At 43.5% G+C, this 23,524-nt stretch overlaps 1 protein-coding gene across 1 annotated transcript in view; it reads right to left on the bottom strand.

The window, feature by feature from the left end:
* Window positions 1-23,524, bottom strand: part of lrrc7 (leucine rich repeat containing 7) — a 71,241-nt gene that overhangs the window by 6,000 nt on the left and 41,717 nt on the right. Inside the window, exons 20-31 of the mRNA XM_085376619.1 lie at window positions 11,624-11,837; window positions 10,221-10,727; window positions 9,274-9,498; window positions 8,952-9,183; window positions 8,470-8,820; window positions 7,966-8,208; window positions 6,068-6,280; window positions 4,687-4,854; window positions 2,896-3,015; window positions 2,551-2,761; window positions 2,113-2,363; window positions 611-703 (exon numbers count right to left, since the gene is read on the bottom strand). Of these exons, the coding sequence (XP_085232745.1) occupies window positions 611-703; window positions 2,113-2,363; window positions 2,551-2,761; window positions 2,896-3,015; window positions 4,687-4,854; window positions 6,068-6,280; window positions 7,966-8,208; window positions 8,470-8,820; window positions 8,952-9,183; window positions 9,274-9,498; window positions 10,221-10,727; window positions 11,624-11,837 (2,828 nt within the window). The remainder of the gene's footprint in view (window positions 1-610; window positions 704-2,112; window positions 2,364-2,550; window positions 2,762-2,895; window positions 3,016-4,686; window positions 4,855-6,067; window positions 6,281-7,965; window positions 8,209-8,469; window positions 8,821-8,951; window positions 9,184-9,273; window positions 9,499-10,220; window positions 10,728-11,623; window positions 11,838-23,524) is intronic.

Below are 23,524 nucleotides of genomic sequence, written 5' to 3'. Positions count from 1 at the left end.
CAGCTTTCCCAAAATAGCAGTCAGAGCACCACGAGCAGCATCGCTCCTTTAGACTGACTGCAGCAGTGTGTTTCTAGGACAGACTGCCATGTGCAGCAGGCCTTGGGGAGCTGCAACCCCAACAGGCTCTCTGTCCTGGCATACACTGACAGACACTGTCAGACTCAGAAGTAGGAATGATAAGAGAGTTTGGCTTATCTTATATTTGCATGCATGTGGACATAGCTGTTTAAAGTTTGCTGACCAACCAAACAAGGAGCTTTGCCCTGGATGCTGTGCAGGTATTTAGATCACATCAAAACAACCCTAAAATTAAAGTATGTCAGACTCAAGTATCATAATCACTAGTGAGTCTAACAATGCTCAGATTTAGTTTTGGAAACACCCCCAATCACACCTTAGTGTTTCTTTACCAAATTAATAGCACAGCCCTACATGTAACATTATGCACTCAAACACACCCACAGCTAACCACGTTAAGCGGTTGCCCCACAGACAGACAAACAGACAGAGAAAGAAAACACTGCAGTAACAAGCAGCAGTTTCCATGGCAACTCTGAGGTAAAACCGGGGAGGCTGCGATTGGCTGGCAGGCCGGGTCAGGTCGTACCATGTCGGAGGGTTTGAAGGGGTTCCCCTGGCCACTGATGCCACCAGAGATACTGAAACCGAGACCAGGGTTCTTCTCTATTCTCACGCACAGCTACAGAGAGAGGAGGGAGAGATACAGGAAGAAAAGAAAAGAAAAGACAAGACAACAACTGAAAGTGAAATACAAAGTTGTGAAAAATCACCGCACAGACAGACAGTGACCAGACAACATGTGGAAGTGCGCTCGTGTGTGACGGGCAATATGTTTTGGCACCTATGCTGTATTGGAGGTCTTTTATGGAGCAACAGCTGAGGCACTGAGATCTTTGCTTTTTGTTTAGATCTTCAGGTTCCCACCTCAACTGGCACTCTAATCTCATGCTTTGAAATGTCTAATCTAATTTAATCCCATCTCTGTCACTTTTTAAAATGTTTCAGCCCAGGCTGTTGCAGTCAAGTGGCTAAAATTGCATTTAGAAGCATGAGATATCTCAAGATTTCCCCCTTTAGTTGACTGCTGCCTTGTATTGGTCTAATCCAAGAGCAAAGCAAGGTCTGCAGTTTAAAAGTTAATCTTGTACGGGCGGGAAAATTGCAATTTCCCAAATGGCCAGTTGAGGCTGGCTCCAAAAGTGAGTAAATTCCCCATGGATTCCAATGTTGGCCTAGTTTATATCAGAAAAAAAAAAACATGTTTACAGCCTGTCAAAAGCTACACATCTAGACTTGGTTTTTGGTTCTGGTCAGCCCATCCAAGTCTGTAAATCTGTAAATTAATATTTCAGCATCTTGTTTTTAATTGTAATTAGCACAAACTAGCAGCCACTAGTAGGTATTTGTATGATATACACATCAAATCTTTGAATAAACCTAGCTAGTCTGTGAGAGAACACTAACTAGTGTTAGCTGATAAGTTAGTGTTCCACCCTTTTGGTTTCATCCAAAGAAAGGTGGCGAAGGATGGCGCCGTAATCGTCAAGCTTCAACACAGAACTCCAAAAAACCACTGTGTGATGCCACAGGGGCAAAGTCTAGCTTTCTTTTTATTAACAGAGTGAGTGCTACTGTGAAAATGTAACTCCGGTAACTATGGTTATATCTGGTATCAATAAATTCTCCTTGCGAAACTGAGCATCTAATCTGAACCCTCCGTGTCCTCCTATTAATGAAACTGATGTAAACAAGCACTAATCGCTCTATGAGAGATTAGTTTGCGGGTTAGTTACCAAACAGCGGATCATGGAGATTGAGGGGAACTATTTTTCCAGTAAAGATAGAGCTAAACAAAGCTGAAATTAGTTACTGAGAGGTAACCCTACATGCAGGAGCATATTTATTCCATCAAAGCATTCACATTTACTGCTACGGAAATATCCCTTCCCCTATACTGCATACGTAATAGTAGTATAAGTAATACTGTATATAGTAATATTAGAAGAGCCCATTTTTGAAAAGACCTCCAATATTGCTTTTGGTGTGGTTGGTGCAGGCAGACACATGAACAGACAGACAGACAGATACCTGCTCCTGAAAACCATCCGTGCTCTTCTGGCCTTTAGTCTGCAACAGGCAGCGAGCGCTCTGAGGCCGTGGGTTGGTGTGGGTGGTCATAACGACCTGGTTGCTATGGCCCATGCCCTGGTTGACATGGTACTGAGGATTGGTAGCGGGCTGATGGGAGGTGTGAGAGGTATGGGGGTTGTACTGGGGTTGGTTTCCGGATTGGGACAGGGCCATAGGCAGACCACCGCTGGGGTAGGCCTGTCCAGGGGCTGTATGGAGAAAAACAGGCTGGTAGCATCTAACTCTAAAACAAAGCTTCTAAAATAGATATGTGTACATGCTGTTAATGTGAGGCCCATGGATTACTGCTGCTAATCAAGATTTCTACATTCTTGCTTAAAAAAGTCTCCTTGTGAACATTTATAAATAGAAATAAAATGATTTTATTGCCAATACCCTGGGACATGTTGCCTTGGTACTGTCCCGGCCCCCCAGACGGAACCACTGACAGCTGCATCCCTTGATTGTATTGGCCTCCTTTGTTCATCATCCCATCGTAGCCCTGCTGACCCACCACACGATGAGGTGTAGTGGCCGAGGAGGAGGAAGAGGAAGTGACGATCATGGTGTTGTGTGATTGATGGGAAGGGTTATGGGAATGGGCGCTCTGTGGAAGGAGAGCGGGAATACATGTAACGTGTGATTAAGAGTAATTGCACAAATAGTTATCTTTATCACTGAGAAGATGCTCAGCATAAAAACAGAGATGAGATGCTTCACTGAGATGTGAACAGGTCTCACCTTTTTTAACAGGTTGTCAGGTGGGACGTCCCTCCTGCCTAGTGAATAGGGAGCCCACTGGTTGCTTCCTGACACCCCCTCCTGGTCATTGTCCAGCACGCCACCCTGCTGAGACGGGGTCTGAAAGAGACAAAGTGGTCATTACTGACAATGAACATTAAACTCTAGCTACCCCAGTCATGTCTTCCTATTATCTCCTGGAGTTTCAGACAGCTCATCTGAGATTCAGTTGGAAGAATGAACAGAGCTGGAACAGATTTTTCTCCTTCGAGATGAAGTCATGTTAGGCGGTGATAAAACCTGTGATATCGTGCTCAACGTGAACAGATTGTTTTTATGATTCCCCCTTTTTCCCAAACCAAAAGCCCCCCTAAAAACCCGCTTAAATGAGAGGAGTTTTTCAGAAAAAACCTTGAAAAATTGTAACACAAAATGCCAATGGAGTCTAAGTAAAATGCCCTTCAAAATAAAAGTAACACATTTCAACAGGCGTTAATTTTACTTAGACTCCATTTCCATTTTGTGTAGCACTTTTCCCCAGTTGTACTACTTTTGCAGACAAATCACCATCTTCCATATAAACTGCTGGCAAACGATGGCAACCTGCAACCTATTTCAACCAGTGACTGGCAGCAACCTCCTACAAATACTCGAGAAGTGACTGCAGAATACACAGTTTTTCTTAGTGACCAACTGGTGGTTGCTAGATTGTCACCATCTGGTCCCCAGGCCTGTGTGACTGAAGCCTAAATGAGCCGTGCCCACATCAAACCACTGAGATATTCACAGAAATAGCGACTGAAACTTTAAAAAGTTTGAAATAGCAATTTGGTCTATTGCCATTTCAGATACTGATGTTTATAGTTTATATTGGGGTTTTTTTGCTGTTGCAAAGAAACAAAGAATGTGTCTTTAAAAAAAGTACTTGTTTTCACCTTCTAAGACATCATCAGCGATGGCTCCAACCCTAACTATAGCCCCCCCCCCCCCCCCCTTTTTTTTTTAATTTTTTTAAAAAGAGTCAATTCTATCTGTCTCCAAAATATAGAGTAAATATAGACTCATGAGTGCTAGGCTATCACCTAGCACTCATGAGTCAGACCTTAGAGGGTTAAAGTCATTCTGCCCTTCCTCTGGGCCTCTAAACCAGTCCAAAACCGATAATTAATGATTATCAGAAAATCAATGGGCACTACATTCAGAAGATGTCAGCTTCATAAGGCTGATGTGATATTGAAACAATATATTGGTTTATCCCTGGAAAAATAACCTGAGTAGTAATCTGTTTGTTTTCCAGAGTTTAGTGCCACTTCGTGGAGAAATGACAGCGATATTAAAAGCTGGTAACAGCTAAGCTGGCCTAAGATGATTGAAAACGCTGTAAATGAGGAATGCCTAACATGTGTCAGACAAAATTTGACAGACAGACTGTGACTGCTGCAAGAAAGAAAAAACAAGTTTCTGTTTGTTGTTATGGTAAGTGACATATTTCAAGTTTTAAATCCTTTAAAACAAGCCACCACCAGGCTGCCACACTGGGCACTGAATGATTTCAAGTCATGCTGAGAAAAAAAACAAAAAAACCCACGGGATTTTAATGGCTTTCTCCAATTCTTATTGTTGGGTTGTAGACAGGGAACATATAACAGTGACTAAAATAGATTGCATGGTCATTGTTTTGTTTAAATAATAGTTTGTATTAGCGGCGAGAATGTAAAGAGGGAGTAGCTGAAGTTGTCTTTAATCATATACTGTAAGCATCAGTAACATTGTTCTTGGAGGGATACTCACAGCGTTAGCAGACGGAGGTGGAGGTAGTGGCAGCCAGCGGCCAGCAGAGGGCTCATGCTTAGTGTTATTGTAAAGGTTAAAGTTCAAAGTGCTGCTGCGCCCCTGGCCGTGACCCCCGCCCTGACAGAGCATGCCCAGCGTGAGCGTGTTGTGCTTTAGGACACCACTCTGATTGGAGAAGACAACATCACACGACATGGGTGAATGTGGGGAGGGGGGGAGGAGGAGGAAGGGGCGGAGCCAACACAGCGGGCTGTAGCATGGCGACAACACACTGTGAGCTCCACAAACAAACAAACAACAATAACACTGATAATAACAGATACAACAACAGCAACAACAACAAGAGTGCAGAGCTGCTGAAAGCACAGAGAAATGTTAGCTAGTGATCGGTCAATACACACAGAACAGTGCGTCATACAGGCAACAACAGGTGGATCAGTTCATTCCAACATTTGTATGTAAGGCTTTTAGATTAGCTGTCGCGTAACATATCTGACAAACAATTAAACCAAACCTATAACCAAAAGACTTCATTTTTGATGATGCATCAGGCACCGTGTGATGGGTTTGGTGGATCATATTGTTTAGATTCTGCAGGTTTTTATCTTTTTTTCATAACTGCACGCTCCAGACCTCCTCCCTAGCATGTCTGATTGTCCTGTCTGCTGAGGTACTGCTTCTCAGTAATTAGTTTGACATTTTCAAAAATAGGCTCATTCGCTTTCTTGCTGGGAGTTAGATGAAAGGACTGATAGCACTCTCATGTTTGCAGGTAAGTATAAAACTGGAGGCCAAAGAAAGATAGAAATCCAGAAAACACCATTCAACAGCTCAATCCATCCTCAGTGCTCAAAATGTGAGAATTTGATTGGATTACTTTGCCTTTAGACAGTTTAAGCTGCACTTCAAGTCTGTAGCTTTTTATTTATCAATCTAAAGTATAACTGAGCTGTCACGAAAGTATTTTCCTAAATGTTACTCCTTTGCAGTGATACTATTGCACGATCCTTAACATGTGATTGTGCAAAACAAACAAAAAGGTGAAAATACAGTTTTTTTTCAGCGCCATTAAAATCCTAATATGGAGACGATCCTGCTGACTTTTATTTGTTCACAAAAAGAAAGACGATTTGAGGACACGACAAAAGATCAAAATATTTATCACAATACAGAATTTACTGCGCTGTCTGTCGTAGTGAGTTTGTGGTCGGTCAGGCTGACAGAGTGACGGTGTGAAGTGGAAACACATGAAGCCAGACATGAATCTCGTTAACCTTACAACACAGACTTGCACAAATACACACAGGGAGGGCTTCCGAATGCTTTCTATGTGTACGCGTGTTTCTCTCTTACGTGTGTGTGCACTGCACTGACATACCCTGTCCAGTCGTTTCGCCTCTATGTGCCTGAGTAGCTGTTGCCTCCAGTCGGCAGGCATCTTGGAGGTGATGTCTTCAGGTTTCTGGGGTACAACAGGTCTTACTTTGATGGTGTCATCGGGTGGCTTCTCGGGGCAGGTTGCCAGGGTGTAGTCAGGTGGCATCTTCTCTAGCAGGGCGGCCATGGTGGGACGGGCAGACACCGGACGTGCCTGAACACAAGGGAGTTAATATTTAAACATAAAAATGTACAAGGTTCATAATTAACAAGTGTTCATATTGGAACATTTTGTGGATAAAAAGCTAAATGCAAGACGGAGACCAAGTGTCAGTTTATCAAGTGGCAACAAATTAGTGTTTTTTAGGTATTAAATGACATATGTAATGCTATTTATGATGCTTACAGCTTGTTTCACTCCCACAAAGTGGTTTAAGGACTTAAATAAACAACAGACTAGTACCACTGGATGTTCCTCAGAAGGACTAGAACACTTAAACTGCTGTTTTATTCTGCCAACCACTTGCAATCACAAAAGGAAAGACAGTGTTGGTCAGTTGTTTAAATCAGTATCAACCCTACAGCATGTTACTAGTTCTGTGAGTGTGTACAGATAGGTTTTTGTGTCAATTGTTACTTTACGTGTACTAAAAAGCAGGAAGGACTCAAAACTCAATGCAAAACATTTAATGTATAATAGTCTCACTGTTTGCTTTCTTAGTTTAGCATCGATTTGCGATGGACTGGCAACCTATCCAAGGTGTGCCCTGCCCCTCATCCAATTACAGCTGGGACAGCTTCCAGTCCCAGTATGACCCATAAGAAATTATCACTAAAAACACAGTACTTCTGAGACTAATCGCTATCTGCTTTAAAGGTGTCTTTGGGTGTATGTGTGTGTACATGTGTGAGTGGATAAGTGGATCGATGGACAGACGGAATTACTTTGAAAGGTGATCCAACCGGCAGCTGTTATATTTCAGTCTGGATCAATAGGTGGTCTGATCAACTGAGTGATACTGCTGCTGTTTAGCAAAGCTGGAAATATTACTAATAGCGATCAATGTGATTGGGTCACATGGCACATGTGAACGAAGATAACACAACAGCGATGCAAACATTACACCAGCTGCCTAAAGGTGAGGCTCTTTGTGTAACAGCTGGTGTGTTTTCCAACCTTCAGTTTTGAGTGTTGGCTAATGATGGCAGGAAAAAGACAGCGGCCACAAGCGCTCTATGTAAGCCCTTACGTTCATTCCCATGCCCAGCTTCTTCTTGTTGAAAGGTGCCAGATGAAGTGATCTGCACATCTAATCAGTATGCTGCTGGACACTTCACTGTGACTAATTTGGGAAAGTCTAACTTGAGGGAAATCCAGAATAGCCTGAAGGGATTATTTATGGACGAGGGATCGCCTTCAGAGATATGACTGAGGCAAAGGACACCAGTGATATGCCTCTTAGTTCGCTACTACAAAAACCTGAACCAGAGTACCTATAAGAAAATGGAAGTGAAACAAAGCTATAATTCTGCATCCTCAAAGAGACGACATAAAAGCAGGCATATTAAAAGCAGGGCAGATTATTCTGCTGTGTTTCTGTGTTGTAACTGAATCACTGTGGCTTTTGACTGCTGACCACACAAAACAAGATATTTGAAAATGTCAGGATGGGATTTTGAAAATGGTGATCTGCCCCTGTTATTGTTTTAAGGCATCTTTAAAGAAGGCAAGTGATACTTAAGTGAACAAAAAGAAACTGGCAAATTTGCCTGTAAGGAAAATAACTGTTAGTTAGAGCCATTATGTTATAACTGTAACATGACTCTTTCACTTTAATACTGCCTCTTTTTAAAGGGCTCAGTTAAGTAGAAACATAAACACACAGACAAACAGTGTACCTGAGATGCTCCGTAGGTCTCGGTGCTGTAACTTCTGGCAGACAGGGGACGCCGCTGAGTCAGGCTCTTGGTTGGATAACCAATCATGGGCTTCTTCTGCTCCTGGTAAGTGGGGTAGTCGTCGTCATAACGACCGTTTCTCTTGTTGTGCAGCATCTGACTCTGGTTGTCGGCCATATTACTCATCGCGGAGTGCTCCATGGGAGTGGAGTAGACAGCCCGGCCATAAAGAGGGGGATCCACCTGAGGGTCACAGATGGGAAGTGAGTGGGAGTTTAAAAAAAACAAAAGTATGAGCTTTCATCCTGGCCTCAAATAAATGCATGGGGATGGGGATGACTTTCAAGTAGAGCCTTAACAAAAACTAATTTTGGGTCTTAGGGAATAAATAGTGTTTGAAAGAAACACATTTCTATGATTTACTTTACATTTCAATAAAGTACATGAAAGGGAAAATCACATCCATTTATGGAATATGAGCATTACTTGTTTTGTTGTGCTTACCTGTTGTCTGTACTGAGACTCTTGGAGCGCCTCCTGCTGAGCTTCATGAACCCGTCTGAACAAGGCGAGCTCCGTAGAGCTCACCAGTGAGTCCGCTCTTCTTAGAAATCCTGGTCTGGAGCGCTGACTTGGGATTGGCTGCTGCTGCTGGCTGGGCGGACCATCTTGGTTGATTGGCGACTGGGGGAAAGAAAACATCTCCAAGGGTGGATATGCACGATACCGAGGGCTCACTAGCTCTTTGGGTAGTGTCTTCCCTGGTTGGTTGAGGTACTCCAAAGCCTTCGATGAGTGGTTGACATAATCTGGTGTGTTTGGGAAAGGGGGAGGGACCCGGCGATCCATGGTCACCTGATTGGTAAGAACAGAATTGTTTGTTTAACTTTGTATTGTTTGGTTTCAATCAGATTATTTTAGTTTTATTGTGTATGTCTAAAAACGTAATATATGAGCGCTACCAATGGTTCACAACTCCATCGAACCTGCGGGTTGTAGTTGTGGTCAAAGTGGTAAGCCTTTTGTGGGATGGCAGGTTTTTGGTTCTGTCTCTGGTTTTGGTCGCCAGATCCGTGTCCGGGGTATCCCATCTCCTCATCTAACATGGGGGCAGACTGTGACCGTGACATGTTGGTCTGCTCCATAGAACCGGGGAGCTCTGGACGGTCCAAACTAGTTTGCTGCTCAATGGATGAACTATAGCTGTCCATGGGAATGCTGCAGAGGAACGTGGCATCATTAGAAATCAACTTCAGTAGCTGCAATCGAGCTTGAGCTTTCTTTAAGAAGAATCAGAACAATATCTACCTGTAGACCTTGTAGGAGCCAATGTCAATCTCGTCTATGCTCTGTGACTTCTTAAACTTGGATCTCGTCTCCTTCATCATGGGGGACAGGCGATCTGAGCTTTTACTCATCACCACGGTCACCTTGTTGACCCCGCCTACACTGAGCTGATCCTTCCTGTTTTGCTCCCCCTCATTGTCGTGATATGTCCAGCTGCCGGGCAAAGGCACTGTGCTTTGCTGAAGCCTTGGGGGAAGAAATAATCAAGGATTATGAGTTGATGATAGGGATAAGTGTTTTTCAATTATGAAGCACAGAAACAAGCTGGATTAGAGGAGTGTTACAATAGTAGAAACTGAATTTTTTGACTAATGCAAATTACTTCCACACCATCGGTCAGTTTCTTGTGACGCAGCTGCACCAAAATTTGAGACTAAGGCTACAGCTCACAATTATTAGAAATTAACGTTTTTTTTTAACTTTCTTTGGCATATCAAAATGACCTTGCACTGTCCCCAGAAATACATTTTATAGTAACATAAAACTAAGAAATGAAAACTGAAATGCTTTCACAATCTCAATTTAGTGACACTTTGGTGTTTTTGCATTGCAACAAAACTAAGTTAAGTAAGTAAGATAAGATAAGATAAGATAAGATAAGATAAGATAAGATAAGATAAGATAAGATAAGATAAGATAGAACTTTATTAATCCCTCGGGTGGGTTCCTCTGGGAAATTCGATAAGTAAGCTGATTTGTTATTTTATTGATGTGCAAATAAAAACAGTCACAGCTGTAAAACTTTCAAATCAACGGCTTTAGTTATAACAGCTCTGATATGTTTATTTACTAAAAAAAACCCAAAGACTGCACTGTAAACAGGATTTGAGACCTGCAAACTCTTGGAATTATTAAGCTTTCCCAATAAAATTATGTATTTCAATTGTAAATGACCGTCAGTCACTTACCTTGGATCCATGTCCTTGCGATCAGGATTGGGGCTGGAAGTAGGTGTAAGGTCCAGCTTGGAAGGAAAAGCGGTTCTGTCCTCCAGGGGGCTCGGGGTCCTGGTCCAATTCTGCCAGGGATTCTGGGAAGGATGTCCGGAGGATTGCGAGTCATTGTCCTGGTTTGGTCGTTGGTTGCCGTGGAAGGGGAGCGTCTGGGTGTCCAATTCCAATGGGACCCCTACAATTCGGTCTTGCCTAAGGAGGGGGCGGCGGCCGTGTGTTGATGAGCTGCGAGGCTTAGAGCCCAGCGGAGGGTTTCCCTGACTGGTGGTAGATGAAGGAGGATCCAGAGAAGACTCCTCTGCATCGAAACCCGTGTTGTCGTAGTGAGGTGCGTCAACCCAGTCAAAAGGCTCACTAAGTGGACGCCGATCCCCACGTTGCTGCAGGGTTCCTGATGGAGGAGTTTCTCTCTGAGACAGCAGGGGCTTGGAGTCAATGGGCTTGGGAAATGACTGGGCAAGTCTACAAAGACAGAAAATATCAATCACTGATTATACTGTGGGAGAAAAACCAAGAAGATCAAAATTGCAAACAGGCGACATGCCACGTGGATGTGTGTTGCACATTCAATCAGAGACAATGAGCTCAGAGGACAGATCAACTTTCTCTCCCTTTCTCTCTGATGTCTGTCACACCCATTAGGCCAGAAACCATGTTTGTGTTAGTTATTGTTTACAAGAGAACACATGCCTTCAAACTCCCTCGCTACTACTTACAGACTGCAAATATCATGTTCCACAAGTAGAAATAAAATACTGCAGTTGTACCTCACTTCAGGGCATGTGGATTAACAGATTTAGTGTCAAACAATACTAAAACCAGCTATCTGGTTATATCAGTGACAGATATTTTATTGTTACTGCCATCCAGTCTGAACAATATGATTGAGACTACACTGACAGTGTCGTAAATATGACAGGCAGACTAAGATGACATGTTTTTTTTATAGCTGTAACATTTCTGATTAGAACTCAAAACTGTCCCAAAAAGTTTTCATAACATTTTTATCCCTTTCTAACCAACATCATCAAGTGCACTGCACCCAGACTTAAAACTTCAGGAGACAGCCCAAACCTTTTTATTTGCTTTTCTAATGCACTGGGGCAAAAAAAAAAAAAAAAAACCTCCTCTGGATAGTAACATGACTGAAGCTCAGACCAGACAGCTTTGAAGCTGAGAGAGAAAATCCTAAAGAGAAGTCTGCAGTGTTCCAGTGAGCCTCTCTGACCTTGACAGAGCAAGCAGGAAGATGGATGTGACAGATTACAGATGGAGAGAAACTGAAGTGGGGTTACAATTGAAATGTACAAGAGATGACGGACAGCAGGAGGGAGGAGTCATGAAACGGGCGTGCGCACCTGTTGGTCCAGTGCGTCTGAGGGGCCTGGTCCTTGCTGGGAGGCGGTAGGGCGGGATTGTGGGGGTGTCCGTGCGACAGCGTGTGTGAGCGCGTATTGCCGGGCGGGTTGGAGGAGCCCGAGGAGCCCTGTGAGGGAGAGTAATCGGAGTAGGTGGCCGATGAGCCGCTGTGGTTCAGACAGTGGAGTTTATCAACCTCTTCATCTGTAGACTCTGGACAGACAGAAGCAGACACACAGCACGTCCTCTTTGTGATCAACATCATTATATTTTTGGATTTTCCATTGAACTTTTGTTCTTCATGTTATTCATTTTCAACTTTTGCTTTCTATTGCATTTTGGTACCAGAAGCTTGCTTCATGTTAGTTTTCTTTCCTTAAATTTCGATTCAGTACAGCATAATCACACTATTTTTGTATTATTGTTAGTTAACTATATTAAACTTATCTTTACTATATTGCTAATTGAAAAAAAATGACCAAATGAAGCTCAAAACCAGTTTTGGCAGATATACTTTAAATTGTTTTGGGAGCACTGAGGGTGAGCACTGCGGTATACCGCCAGTACATGTTTTCTGCAACTATATCTATGTCACTCCCATGCTGCACCTTTCTCTGGCCCCTTACATGTACCACCCAATTGCTACAATTACAGATCAGGCTCCACTCCATCAGGTGACCGATTGAGCAGTATCTAATGTCCTCTGGGTCCGACCTATTCTGAGTTTTTGTCCCCCAATTTAATTACCTGGGAATTCAGCCAATGCACTTTAACCTCCTAGGACCTGGCATCCACATATGTGGACATCACATTTTGGGTTGTTTAGAGCAAAATACAAAATGTTGCTCTACAAGGGCCTGATTTCCACTTACGAGGACGTTATACTGCCACTGTTCTATCAAAATTTAAAATGAATATCCTCATATGTGGATCTCAGAAACAAAAATCAGATAAAAAAAAAAAAATCTGGTCATTCTTTGTTTTTATATTCATCAGGACCCAATCAGCCCAAATAGCAAAGAAAAATTGAAAATGCATGGCATGAAAGAGTTCTTATCTTAAGAGATTAATAAGGACTTTGATTGTTTATTCCAACAGAATCACTGCCCCAAACACCTCCCCCCTCCCACACCACCTAAAAATAAATAAAATACCAGCAAAAAGAAAAGCAAACCCTTATAAAGAAGGAAAAATATTACTATTCCAGCCAAACAGCAAAACTTTTAAATGTGGACTATTAAACATCAGGTAACTCTCTTCTATGTCTCTGTCAGTACATGAGTTGATCAAAATATTGATGTATTTTGCTTTACAGTAACCTGGTCACAGCACGATCTTGTACTGACATGTGGTATAGACACAGTTTTTTGCCTGAGAATCCTAATAACATTTCATTTTACAATAATGGACTACAGAGCACCAGAAAAACAATTTCAAAGGACTAGACGTCTTTCTGAAAATGTTCTGATGAGATTGTAAAAAGTGCTCCCTTCATTTTTATCTTCTTCTTTGTTTTACACCATTTTGTCTTTATTTATTCATTCATTCACTTGGTTATTATTAAACTCTGGCTTTTTTCCCCACTGTGTGTTCTTTGTCCTGCCTCACTCAACTCACCCCAACCGGTCGTGGCAGGTAGCTGCTTCTCCCTGAGCCTGATTCTGCTGGAGGTTTCCTTTAAAAAGGAAATTTTCCTTCCCACTGTTGCCAAGTGTTAACTTATAGGGGCTTGTCTGATTGTTGGCTTTTCTCTGTATTATTGTAGGGTCTTTACCTTACAATATAAAGCAATTGAAAAGAATTCTTCAATGTAACGTGCCAACACAACGCAGAGCAGCGTCCTAAACTTTACTCCCACAGAGGTTTATTATCTTGTTGTTAGTGTCATACATCCTCACTGCCTGGATGTATGAAACAGGAACAACACTGGGTTTAGTTCCAGCACTGTAGCCAGGCTGACAAACAGTGCTCCTTTGACTTTAACTAGTAAGGACTTCATGAATTTCTTCATAAATAAAATTTTAATCATTAGGGGAAAAAACTTCATAGCCCTCATAGCCGTCCCAAGGACAAATGATTACGTTCACTAATTTTAATAACTGTGGTGATTTATTTCTCTCTCCTATCAATCTTTCTGAAATAATAATAATGCCTTCCTTTAAATCATCATCATGTCTATTACACCCAATTCCTACAAGGCTGTTAAAATAAGACTCACCATTGATTCATTCTTACATTTCAAATACCAATCATTATATTTCTATTAACTAGCTACATACCACGGGTTTTTAAGGTATTTATAATTAAACCACGACTTAAAAACCCTTTACTTGATCCAGGTGTCTAAGCTAATTATAGGCCGATTTCTAATCTTCTTTTTTTTTTTTCAGAAAAATCTTCAAAGAGCAGTTGTAAAATGGCTGGGTCATCATTTGCAGAGGAATGATCTTTTCAAGAAGTTTGAGTCAGGATGTAGAGTTCACACTAAAACAGAAACAGCACTAATGATGATTATGAATGACATTCTGCCCTCTGACAGTGGACTCATTTCTGTGTTTGTCCTGTTAGACCCCAGTGTTTACTACAGAGACTAGAATACACTGTTGGTATTAAGGAAAATACACTGTACAGGGAGTGCAGAATTATTAGGCAAATGAGTATTTTGTCCACATCATCCTCTTCATGCATGTTGTCTTACTCCAAGCTGTATAGGCTCGAAAGCCTACTACCAATTAAGCATATTAGGTGATGTGCATCTCTGTAATGAAAAGGGGTGTGGTCTAATGACATCAACACCCTATATCAGGTGTGCATAATTACCGTAATTGTCGGGCTATAAGCCGCTACTTTTTGCACAAGCTTTGAACCCTGCGGCTTTTAGTCAGGTGCGGCTTTTCTATGGATTGTCCATGATTTTTGTCATATTGTAAGACGATTTGCTTTATTTGTTCCGCTGTTGTACGGCACTACGTTGCCTGGCGGAAGGATCGGGGTTCAAGAGTGGTATGTTGGTCACATGTCCGTCCGCCAGGCAACGTAGTGCCGTACGAAGTAGCACGAAAAGCAAACTTCAAAGTAGCGCTACGCGTTCAGCGGGAGGCGTAGATGATGAGCGGCGATAAACTTGCGAAAAGCAAGTTATGCTCAACTCCACCAGTGGATTCTGACAGCGTGGAAAAGTGTGAAAACATCCACGATCACCAACGGATTTCTAAGGGCTGGACTGATGATGGAGAGGAGGACACCGCCACGGCCCTTCTGAGGGTGTTCGACTCTGACACTGACAACGAGGATTTCTTTGGTTTTGAAAGTGACAACGAAGGAAAGAAGCTGAGAGTGGATGACGAAGCCATCCTGAGCCTGTTCGTTTCCAACACTGGAGAAGAGGACTTTGGTGGTTTTAGTGGGCAGGAAGAAGAGAAAGATGGTGGTGAATGACTGACTTTTCTTCTTGTTAAAGCCGTGTCACTGCACCTGAGCCTAAAAGGTGGTCTGAATCTATTTTTCTGGTGTGCTGTAGGTTATTGTTATGTACTACATTTGTTACTCGTTTATGAAGCACAGTACATGTTATGTTGTGGCAGGGATTTGTCCACCAGGGGGCAACGGTGGTTGGGGAGCTTTCAGTCTGTGGGGGTGCATGCCCCGGTTCTCTTAATAAAGAAGCAACTGTGAGCTAAACATGGTCTCCGTGGTTCCTTGGTCTTAGGATATCACATATGGCGACGAGGGTAAAAGCCAGGTTTTGCTGTGAAGTTACACCGTGCTAAGTGACTTATGAACTGAGGTTGGCAAGTGGTACAGCGCTAGTATCTGTGGGAAGTGGAGCGTAACCCTCGGTGTGGAATAATGGCTACCACTTTGGGCTCGGTGGCACCGTTCGACAGCGAGCTGCAATCCTGGGAGGAATATTGTGAGATTTTGGATTACTTCTTTGTGGCGAATGATATTAAGGAGGAGGAGAAGAAGCGAGTGGTACTGTTGAGTTGCGTGGGCGCACAGACCTATGCCCTGATTAGGAACCTACTCAGTCCGGTCAAGCCAGGGGATCGTTCTTATGCTGAGTTGGTGGGATTGTTGAACAATCATTTTCACCCTAAGCCGAGTGAAATTGTGCAGCGGTGGAAGTTTAACACACGGAATAGAAGGCCGGAGGAAAGTGTGGGCGATTATGTAGCGGAGCTGAGGAAGCTCGCACAGGACTGTAACTTTGGAGACTCCCTGACGGTGATGCTGCGGGATCGTTTAGTATGTGGAATAAGCGACGACAGAATACAGCGCAGATTGTTAGCAGAGGATTCGCTAACATTTGAAAAGGCGCTGAAGTTTGCTCAAGCAATGGAGGCTGCTAACAGAGACATTGTGGATTTGAAGAGCATGACAGAACAGTCGCGATTCACTAAAGGATTAGGAGCCGTGAACAAGATGGAGGACGGCGGCTCGACGTCACAACAGGTTGTCAGGAAGTGCTACAGATGTGGAGGGCTAAATCATGTGGCCAAGGACTGCAGGTTTGTTTCAGAAAAATGCCACAACTGTGGAAAGGTGGGACACATAAAAAGGGTTTGCCGAATGAAAATGGAACAAAAAGGAGGGCGTGGCAGACAAGGTAAACAAGCCCATTTCTTGGAAGAGGAGAATGTGGAGAGTGAGGAAGAAGGAGCTGAAATGCACCACATAAAGGCAAGTATGTATAATGTGCATGAGGAGATTAGCATCCCAAGGGAAGAACCCATCAGACAGAAGCTAAAAGTAAATGGACAGAATGTGACATTTGAAGTAGACACAGGCTGTGGTTACACTATCATGTCGAAGGAGTCATTTAAAAAACTTTTTGAAGGCAGTAAGGCGCCCAAAGTAAGCAAGTGTGGAATCAAACTGAGAACGTATGGAGGCCACAAGGTACCCGTGTGGGGAGCAGCCCAAGTGCAGGTGGAATTCAGAGACAGTAAGAAAACACTGGATGTGGTGGTGGTTGAAGGGGCTGGAACTAGTTTGATGGGTCGGGGATGGATTAAGGCCCTCCAATTAGACTGGCAACCTGTACATAAGATAGAAGGCGGAGATGATGCCTTACAGCGGATACTGGCCAGACATGAAACAGTGTTTAAGGATGAGTTGGGAACGCTGAAGGGGTTTGCAGCAAAGATACATGTAGCCAGTGATGCCAAACCATGCTTCTATAAGCCCCGATCAGTTCCGTTTGCTATGAAAAAGAAAGTGGAGCAGGAACTGGAGAGACTGTTGGAGGAGAAAATCATCCAACCAGTGAAATTCTCAGAGTGGGCCGCACCCATTGTACCCATACTAAAGCCAGACTCCAGCGCCAGAATTTGTGGTGACTACAAACTGACTGTTAACAAGGTGTCGCCTGTAGAACAATACCCCATTCCACGAATGGAGGACATGATAGCGGGGCTGGCGGGAGGAGAAAAATACACCAAGTTAGATATGAGTCACGCATATCAACAGGTTGTACTTGATGAGGAATCTAGAAAGTATGTCACAGTGAACACACACAAGGGTTTGTTTACATACACCAGGTTGCCATTTGGTGTGAGTTCAAGTCCTGCCATTTTTCAGCGCACCATGGAGAGTGTGTTGCAAGGTCTGACTAATGTCGCAGTGTATCTGGATGACATCATCCTGACGGGAAAGAATGACAAAGAACATCTTCAAACACTGGCTGGAGTGCTGCAGCGCTTGGAGGAGGCGGGCCTGCGCTTAAAAAGGAGCAAATGTCAATTCATAGAGAAGGAAGTGACATTTTTAGGACATCGGGTGGATAAGACCGGTTTACATCCAGTGCCGGCAAAAATGAAAGCAGTGCAGGAGGCGCCACCCCCAAAATCAGTGACAGAGCTCAAAGCTTATTTGGGGTTGTTGAACTTCTATAATAAGTTCTTGCCAAACTTGTCCACACTGTTGGCCCCACTGCACAAGCTTCTGAGAAAGGGGGAACCATGGTGTTGGGGACCAGCACAGGAGAAGGTTTTCGGCAAATCAAAGGAACTGTTGCAGTCAAGCAGTGTATTGGTACACTATGATGAGCAAAAGGATTTAATTCTTTCTTGCGATGCGTCCCCCTATGGAGTGGGAGCAGTACTAGCTCACCGCATGCCAGATGGTCAGGAAAAACCCATTGGGTTTGCATCACGTACCCTGAATGCAGCAGAAAAGAACTACTCACAGCTGGATAAAGAAGGATTGGCTGTGATATTTGGTGTACAGTATTTTCATAAGTACCTGTACGGCAGGAAGTTCATGATTATCACGGATCATAAACCATTGATAAGTTTGTTCCATGAGTTGAAGGCCGTCCCTCAGATGGCGTCACAGAGGATCATGCGATGGGCAGTGTTATTAAGAGCCTATGAGTATGTCATTAAATACAGAGAAGGCAAAAATAACAGTAATGCTGATGGTCTGAGTCGTCTCCCTCTTCCAGAGAACCTCCCTAAAGAGGTGGCAGCTGAGGACCAAGTGTTGATGGTAGATCAGGACCAGGAGGGCGTGATGACATCTGAGCAGCTGCAAAGATGGACAACCAAAGATCCCATACTCTCCAGAGTGCGTGAGTATGCTATGAGAGGATGGCCCACTACGCAGCATCCTAATTTTCAGCCCTACAGACAGAGACAACAGGAGCTGAGTGTGCAGGATGGGTGTGTGCTGTGGGGGGCGAGGGTGGTGATACCAGAACGAGGTCGACGCCCCCTTTTGGAACAGCTACATCAGTCACACCCAGGAATGAGCCGCATGAAGGGCCTGGCCAGAAGCTACATGTGGTGGCCGCATATGGAGAATGACATTGAAGACAAGGTGAGGTCCTGCAGTACATGTCAAGAACATAGACACAGGCCACAAGAGGCACCGCTACACCCCTGGGAGTGGCCAGAAAAGCCCTGGAGAAGGATACATATCGATTATGCTGGGTAAAATGTTCTTAGTAATAGTGGACGCCCACTCCAAATGGTTAGATGTGTATCCAGTTCCATCCGCTACAGCAGCTGCAACCATAGACTGCCTGAGAAACTGTTTCAGCACGCACGGCCTTCCTGAGATGGTGGTCTCAGATAATGCCCAGTGTTTTGTAAGTGCACAAACTAAAGAGTTCATGGCAAAGAACGGAATCACTCACGTCACCTCCGCTCCATATCACCCCGCCTCCAATGGGTTAGCAGAAAGAGCAGTGCAAACGTTCAAAGAACTCATGAAAAAGAGTACTGGAGACACACTGGCAACCAAGTTAAACAGGGCTCTGTTTAGTTACAGAATCACACCACAGTCCACAACAGGGAAGTCTCCCGCTGAGTTGATGATGGGCCGGAAGTTGAGGTGTACTCTTGATCTCATACACCCTGACTTGAAACAAAAAGTGACAGCAAAACAAGATAGCCAAAGACTGTATCATGATAGACATGCCAAGGAGCGCATGTTTGTTATTGGAGACACAGTATATACCAGAAACTATGGCAGAGGCCCCAAATGGATACCAGGACTTATACAGGAGATGACGGGGCCTGTTTCCTACTTGGTGATGCTGGGCAATGGGACAGTGGTGAGGCGTCACGTCGATCAGCTGTTTGCCCGCCTGGAGCCGTGCCTGGCAGCAGGAATGCCTGAAGGCCACCCAGACGAGGATGAGAGACACATAGAGGTGCAAGTTACACCAGTGGTGAAGCCACATATGGAGAGTAGTGATTCGCTGGAATCACCTGCCACTGGGTTACGGCGATCGCAAAGGACCAAGAGAAAGCCGGAGCACCTGAGAGACTTTGTGCCGTGATTACGGTGAACTGTTATAGGTTAACCTAAGACTGTTGGACTAAAGGTTCACTATTCCGGAGTGAAATTTCAATAAAGGTTGGGGACGGGGTTGTTGCATTTTTTTTTTATAAAGGTGAAGTTTTTGGTTATGGGTATTTTCTGTAGTGATTAAAACTACAGAGTAGTTCCAGTTTAAGGGGGGAGGAATGTTATGTTGTGGCAGGGATTTGTCCACCAGGGGGCAACGGTGGTTGGGGAGCTTTCAGTCTGTGGGGGTGCATGCCCCGGTTCTCTTAATAAAGAAGCAACTGTGAGCTAAACATGGTCTCCGTGGTTCCTTGGTCTTAGGATATCACAGTACATGTTTCGTACTTGTAATTACCGCTACTTGTACATATACCTAAAAAGTTATGCAAATATAAGATAAGATAAGATAACCTTTATTAGTCCCACACGTGGGAAATTTGTTTTGTCACAGCAGGAAGTGGACAGTGCAAAAGTTATGAGGCAAAAATTAGAATACAATAAGAATAAATACAGTACACAACTGTACAGAATAGAATAAAATAAAATACTATATACAGTAGAATAAAATAAAATAAATATACAATAAGATAAAAATAGAATACAAATACAAATACTATATACAACTGAGTAAAAATACAACGATGACAGAAAGGATTATTGCACTTAGTATTATTGCATATGTATGGATGTGTGTGCTTGATCAGTTAAAGTCTTTATTATGGAGTCTGACAGCAGTGGGGAGGAAAGACCTGCGAAATCTCTCCGTCCCACACCGTGGGTGCTGCAGTCTCCCACTGAAGGAGCTGCTCAGTGCTGTCACAGTCTGCTGCATGGGGTGGGAGATGTTGTCCATCAGGGATGACAGCTTAGCCGCCGTTCTCCTGTCACTCACCACCTCCACTGGGTCCAGAGGGCATCCTAGAACAGAGCTGGCCCTTCGGATCACCCTGTTCAGTCTCTTCCTGTCCCCAGCAGAGATGCTGCCGCCCCAGCAGACCACGCCATAAAAGATAGCAGAAGCCACAACAGAGTCATAGAATTTCTTCAGGAGTGGGCCCTCCACTCCAAACGACCTGAGTCTCCACAGCAGGTACAGCCTGCTCTGCCCTTTCCTGTAGAGGGCGTCTGAGTTATGAGTCCAGTCCAGTCTATTGTTCAGATGAACACCAAGGTACCTGTAGCTGTCCACAGCCTCAATGTCCATACCTTGGATGTTCAGTGGTTGCAGTGAAGAATGCTTGTGCCTGCGGAAGTCTACCACCAGTTCCTTGGTTTTACTGGCGTTGATCTGGAGGTAGTTCAGCTGGCACCAGTCCACAAAGTCTTGGGTCAGACCTCTGTACTCCTTGTCGTCCCCATCAGTGATGAGGCCGACTATTGCAGAGTCATCAGAGAACTTCTGCAGGAAGCACTGGGTGGAATTGTGGGAGAAGTCTGCAGTGTAGATGGTGAAGAGGAACGGAGCCAGAACCGTTCCCTGTGGGGCCCCCGTATGTACCCCTAACTTGTTTTTCAAAATATTAATAAAAGTGATGCATCTCCAAACAGCCATCTCTTTCCTGACAATTCGCTTTGTGCATATTCTCTTACATATGATAAGTCACCATTGAAACACCTGCGGCTTTTAGTCAGGTGCGGCTAATGTATGTACAAAACAGGATTTTCCCCTGATTTTAGCTTGTGCGGCTAATATTCAGGTGCGCTTTGTAGTCCGGGAAATACGGTATTAGGCAACGTCCTTTCCTTTGGCAAAATGGGTCAAAAGAAGGACTTGACAGGCTCAGAAGTCAAAAATAGTGAGATATCTTGCAGAGGGATGCAGCAGTCTCAAAATTGCAAAGCTTCTGAAGCGTGATCATCGAACAATCAAGCGTTTCATTCAAAATAGTCAACAGGGTCGCAAGAAGCGTGTGGAAAAACCAAGGCGCAAAATAACTGCCTATGAACTGAGAAAAGTCAAGTGTGCAGCTGCCAAGATGCCACTTGCCACCAGTTTGGCCATATTTCAGAGCTGCAACATCACTGGAGTGCCCAAAAGCACAAGGTGTGCAATACTCAGAGACATGGCCAAGGTAAGAAAGGCTGAAAGACGACCACCACTGAACAAGACACACAAGCTGAAACGTCAAGACTGGGCCAAGAAATATCTCAAGACTGGTTTTTCTAAGGTTTTATGGACTGATGAAATGAGAGTGAGTCTTGATGGGCCAGATGGATGGGCCCGTGGCTGGATTGGTAAAGGGCAGAGAGCTCCAGTCCGACTCAGACGCCAGCAAGGTGGAGGTGGAGTACTGGTTTGGGCTGGTATCATCAAAGATGAGCTTGTGGGGCCTTTTCGGGTTGAGGATGGAGTCAAGCTCAACTCCCAGTCCTACTGCCAGTTTCTGGAAGACACCTTCTTCAAGCAGTGGTACAGGAAGAAGTCTGCATCCTTCAAGAAAAACATGATTTTCATGCAGGACAATGCTCCATCACACGCGTCCAAGTACTCCACAGCGTGGCTGGCAAGAAGGGTATAAAAGAAGTAAAACTAATGACATGGCCTCCTTGTTCACCTGATCTGAACCCCATTGAGAACCTGTGGTCCATCATCAAATGTGAGATTTACAAGGAGGGAAAACAGTACACGTCTCTGAACAGTGTCTGGGAGGCTGTGGTTGCTGCTGCACGCAATGTTGATGGTGAACAGATCAAAACACTGACAGAATCCATGGATGGCAGGCTTTTGAGTGTCCTTGCAAAGAAAGGTGGCTATATTGGTCGCTGATTTGTTTTTGTTTTGTTTTTGAATGTCAGAAATGTATATTTGTGAATGTGGAGATGTTATATTGGTTTCACTGGTAAAAATAAATAATTGAAATGGGTATATATTTGTTTTTTGTTAAGTTGCCTAATAATTATGCACAGTAATAGTCACCTGCACACACAGATATCCCCCTAAAATAGCTAAAACTAACAACAAACTAAAAGCTACTTCCAAAAACATTCAGCTTTGATATTAATGAGTTTTTTGGGTTCATTGGGAACATGGTTGTTGTTCAATAATAACATTATTCCTCAAAAATACAACTTGCCTAATAATTCTGCACTCCCTGTAGTGGTTTCTAAAAGCTCTCATTCTCAAAAAGTAGCGTTATCTGGAAGACGCAAATGGAAATACAGCAAAAATGTTGAACATCATTCATTTCACACAGACGAATACATGTTAAGGATGAGAGGGAAAGAGCTAGCTTGTTTAAAAATGTGCTCTGAGGTAAGGATTAGACTCTCCTTCTGTCTTAAAATTCACAGAATTATGGGATATGCGGTCTTCTATGACCGAGACATATTTTGTATTTAAACAGAGCTAAGTAGTGCCCAATGGCCACCAACATTAAAGGAAAGCGTAAAGGCATATCCCAATAATAATGTCATTTTAATAGATATTTAATCATCTTCATTTTTGATGACTTTTGATCTCTTTAGCTGTTAGTTCTGGCATCTCAGGAACAGAAATAATAAAGTTTTCTAATATTTTTCTAATATTTGAATCAACATGCAAACGCACTTTACACTTCTCATCTGTTGCTCAGTTTCAAAGCTCACCTGTGACCTTTTAAACCCCCAAACCTATAAAACAAATCAGAACTACAACCAAATCAAAAAGTGGATCAAAGACTTCTTTGAGTCGTTAACCAGAATTGTGTTCAGGGGCCTCTCGAACACTTGACTAGAAAGTGAAGGAATTGCATGCTTCCTTCGTGTTGTCATCAGATTCTTAACCCAGATCTCTGCAGTGTTCTCATTATGCATGTGGACACTATTTAGTCCACAGCACTGACGCAAGACGTGGCCTGGTTATAAAACACGGCTTTTTAAAATCTTTATTTAACTTGGCTGCTGTAACTGAAATCAAGAGCTGCTGTTGGAGAGCTGACCTGGCTGCAGACAGACGTGCACTGTGTAGATACCAACAATCTGAAAACTTCCTGAGTCAAACTTAGTCAAATCTTCACAAAACAAACCAGAAGAAGCTTTTTATTTACTTCGTAAGAGCCTCCACTAAGAACTGATACTCCACTGAGGCAGACAAGCTGTTTGAGCTTTAATCATTTTGCAATAAG

The sequence above is a fragment of the Diplotaxodon limnothrissa genome, linkage group LG17 (assembly GCF_057381915.1).
Source record: "Diplotaxodon limnothrissa isolate DT_005_m linkage group LG17, D_limnothrissa_male_GT1.1, whole genome shotgun sequence".
Classification (NCBI taxonomy): domain Eukaryota; kingdom Metazoa; phylum Chordata; class Actinopteri; order Cichliformes; family Cichlidae; genus Diplotaxodon; species Diplotaxodon limnothrissa.
The sequence above is the reverse complement of the archived record's forward strand: the minus strand, read 5'-3'. Positions and strand labels throughout refer to the sequence as shown.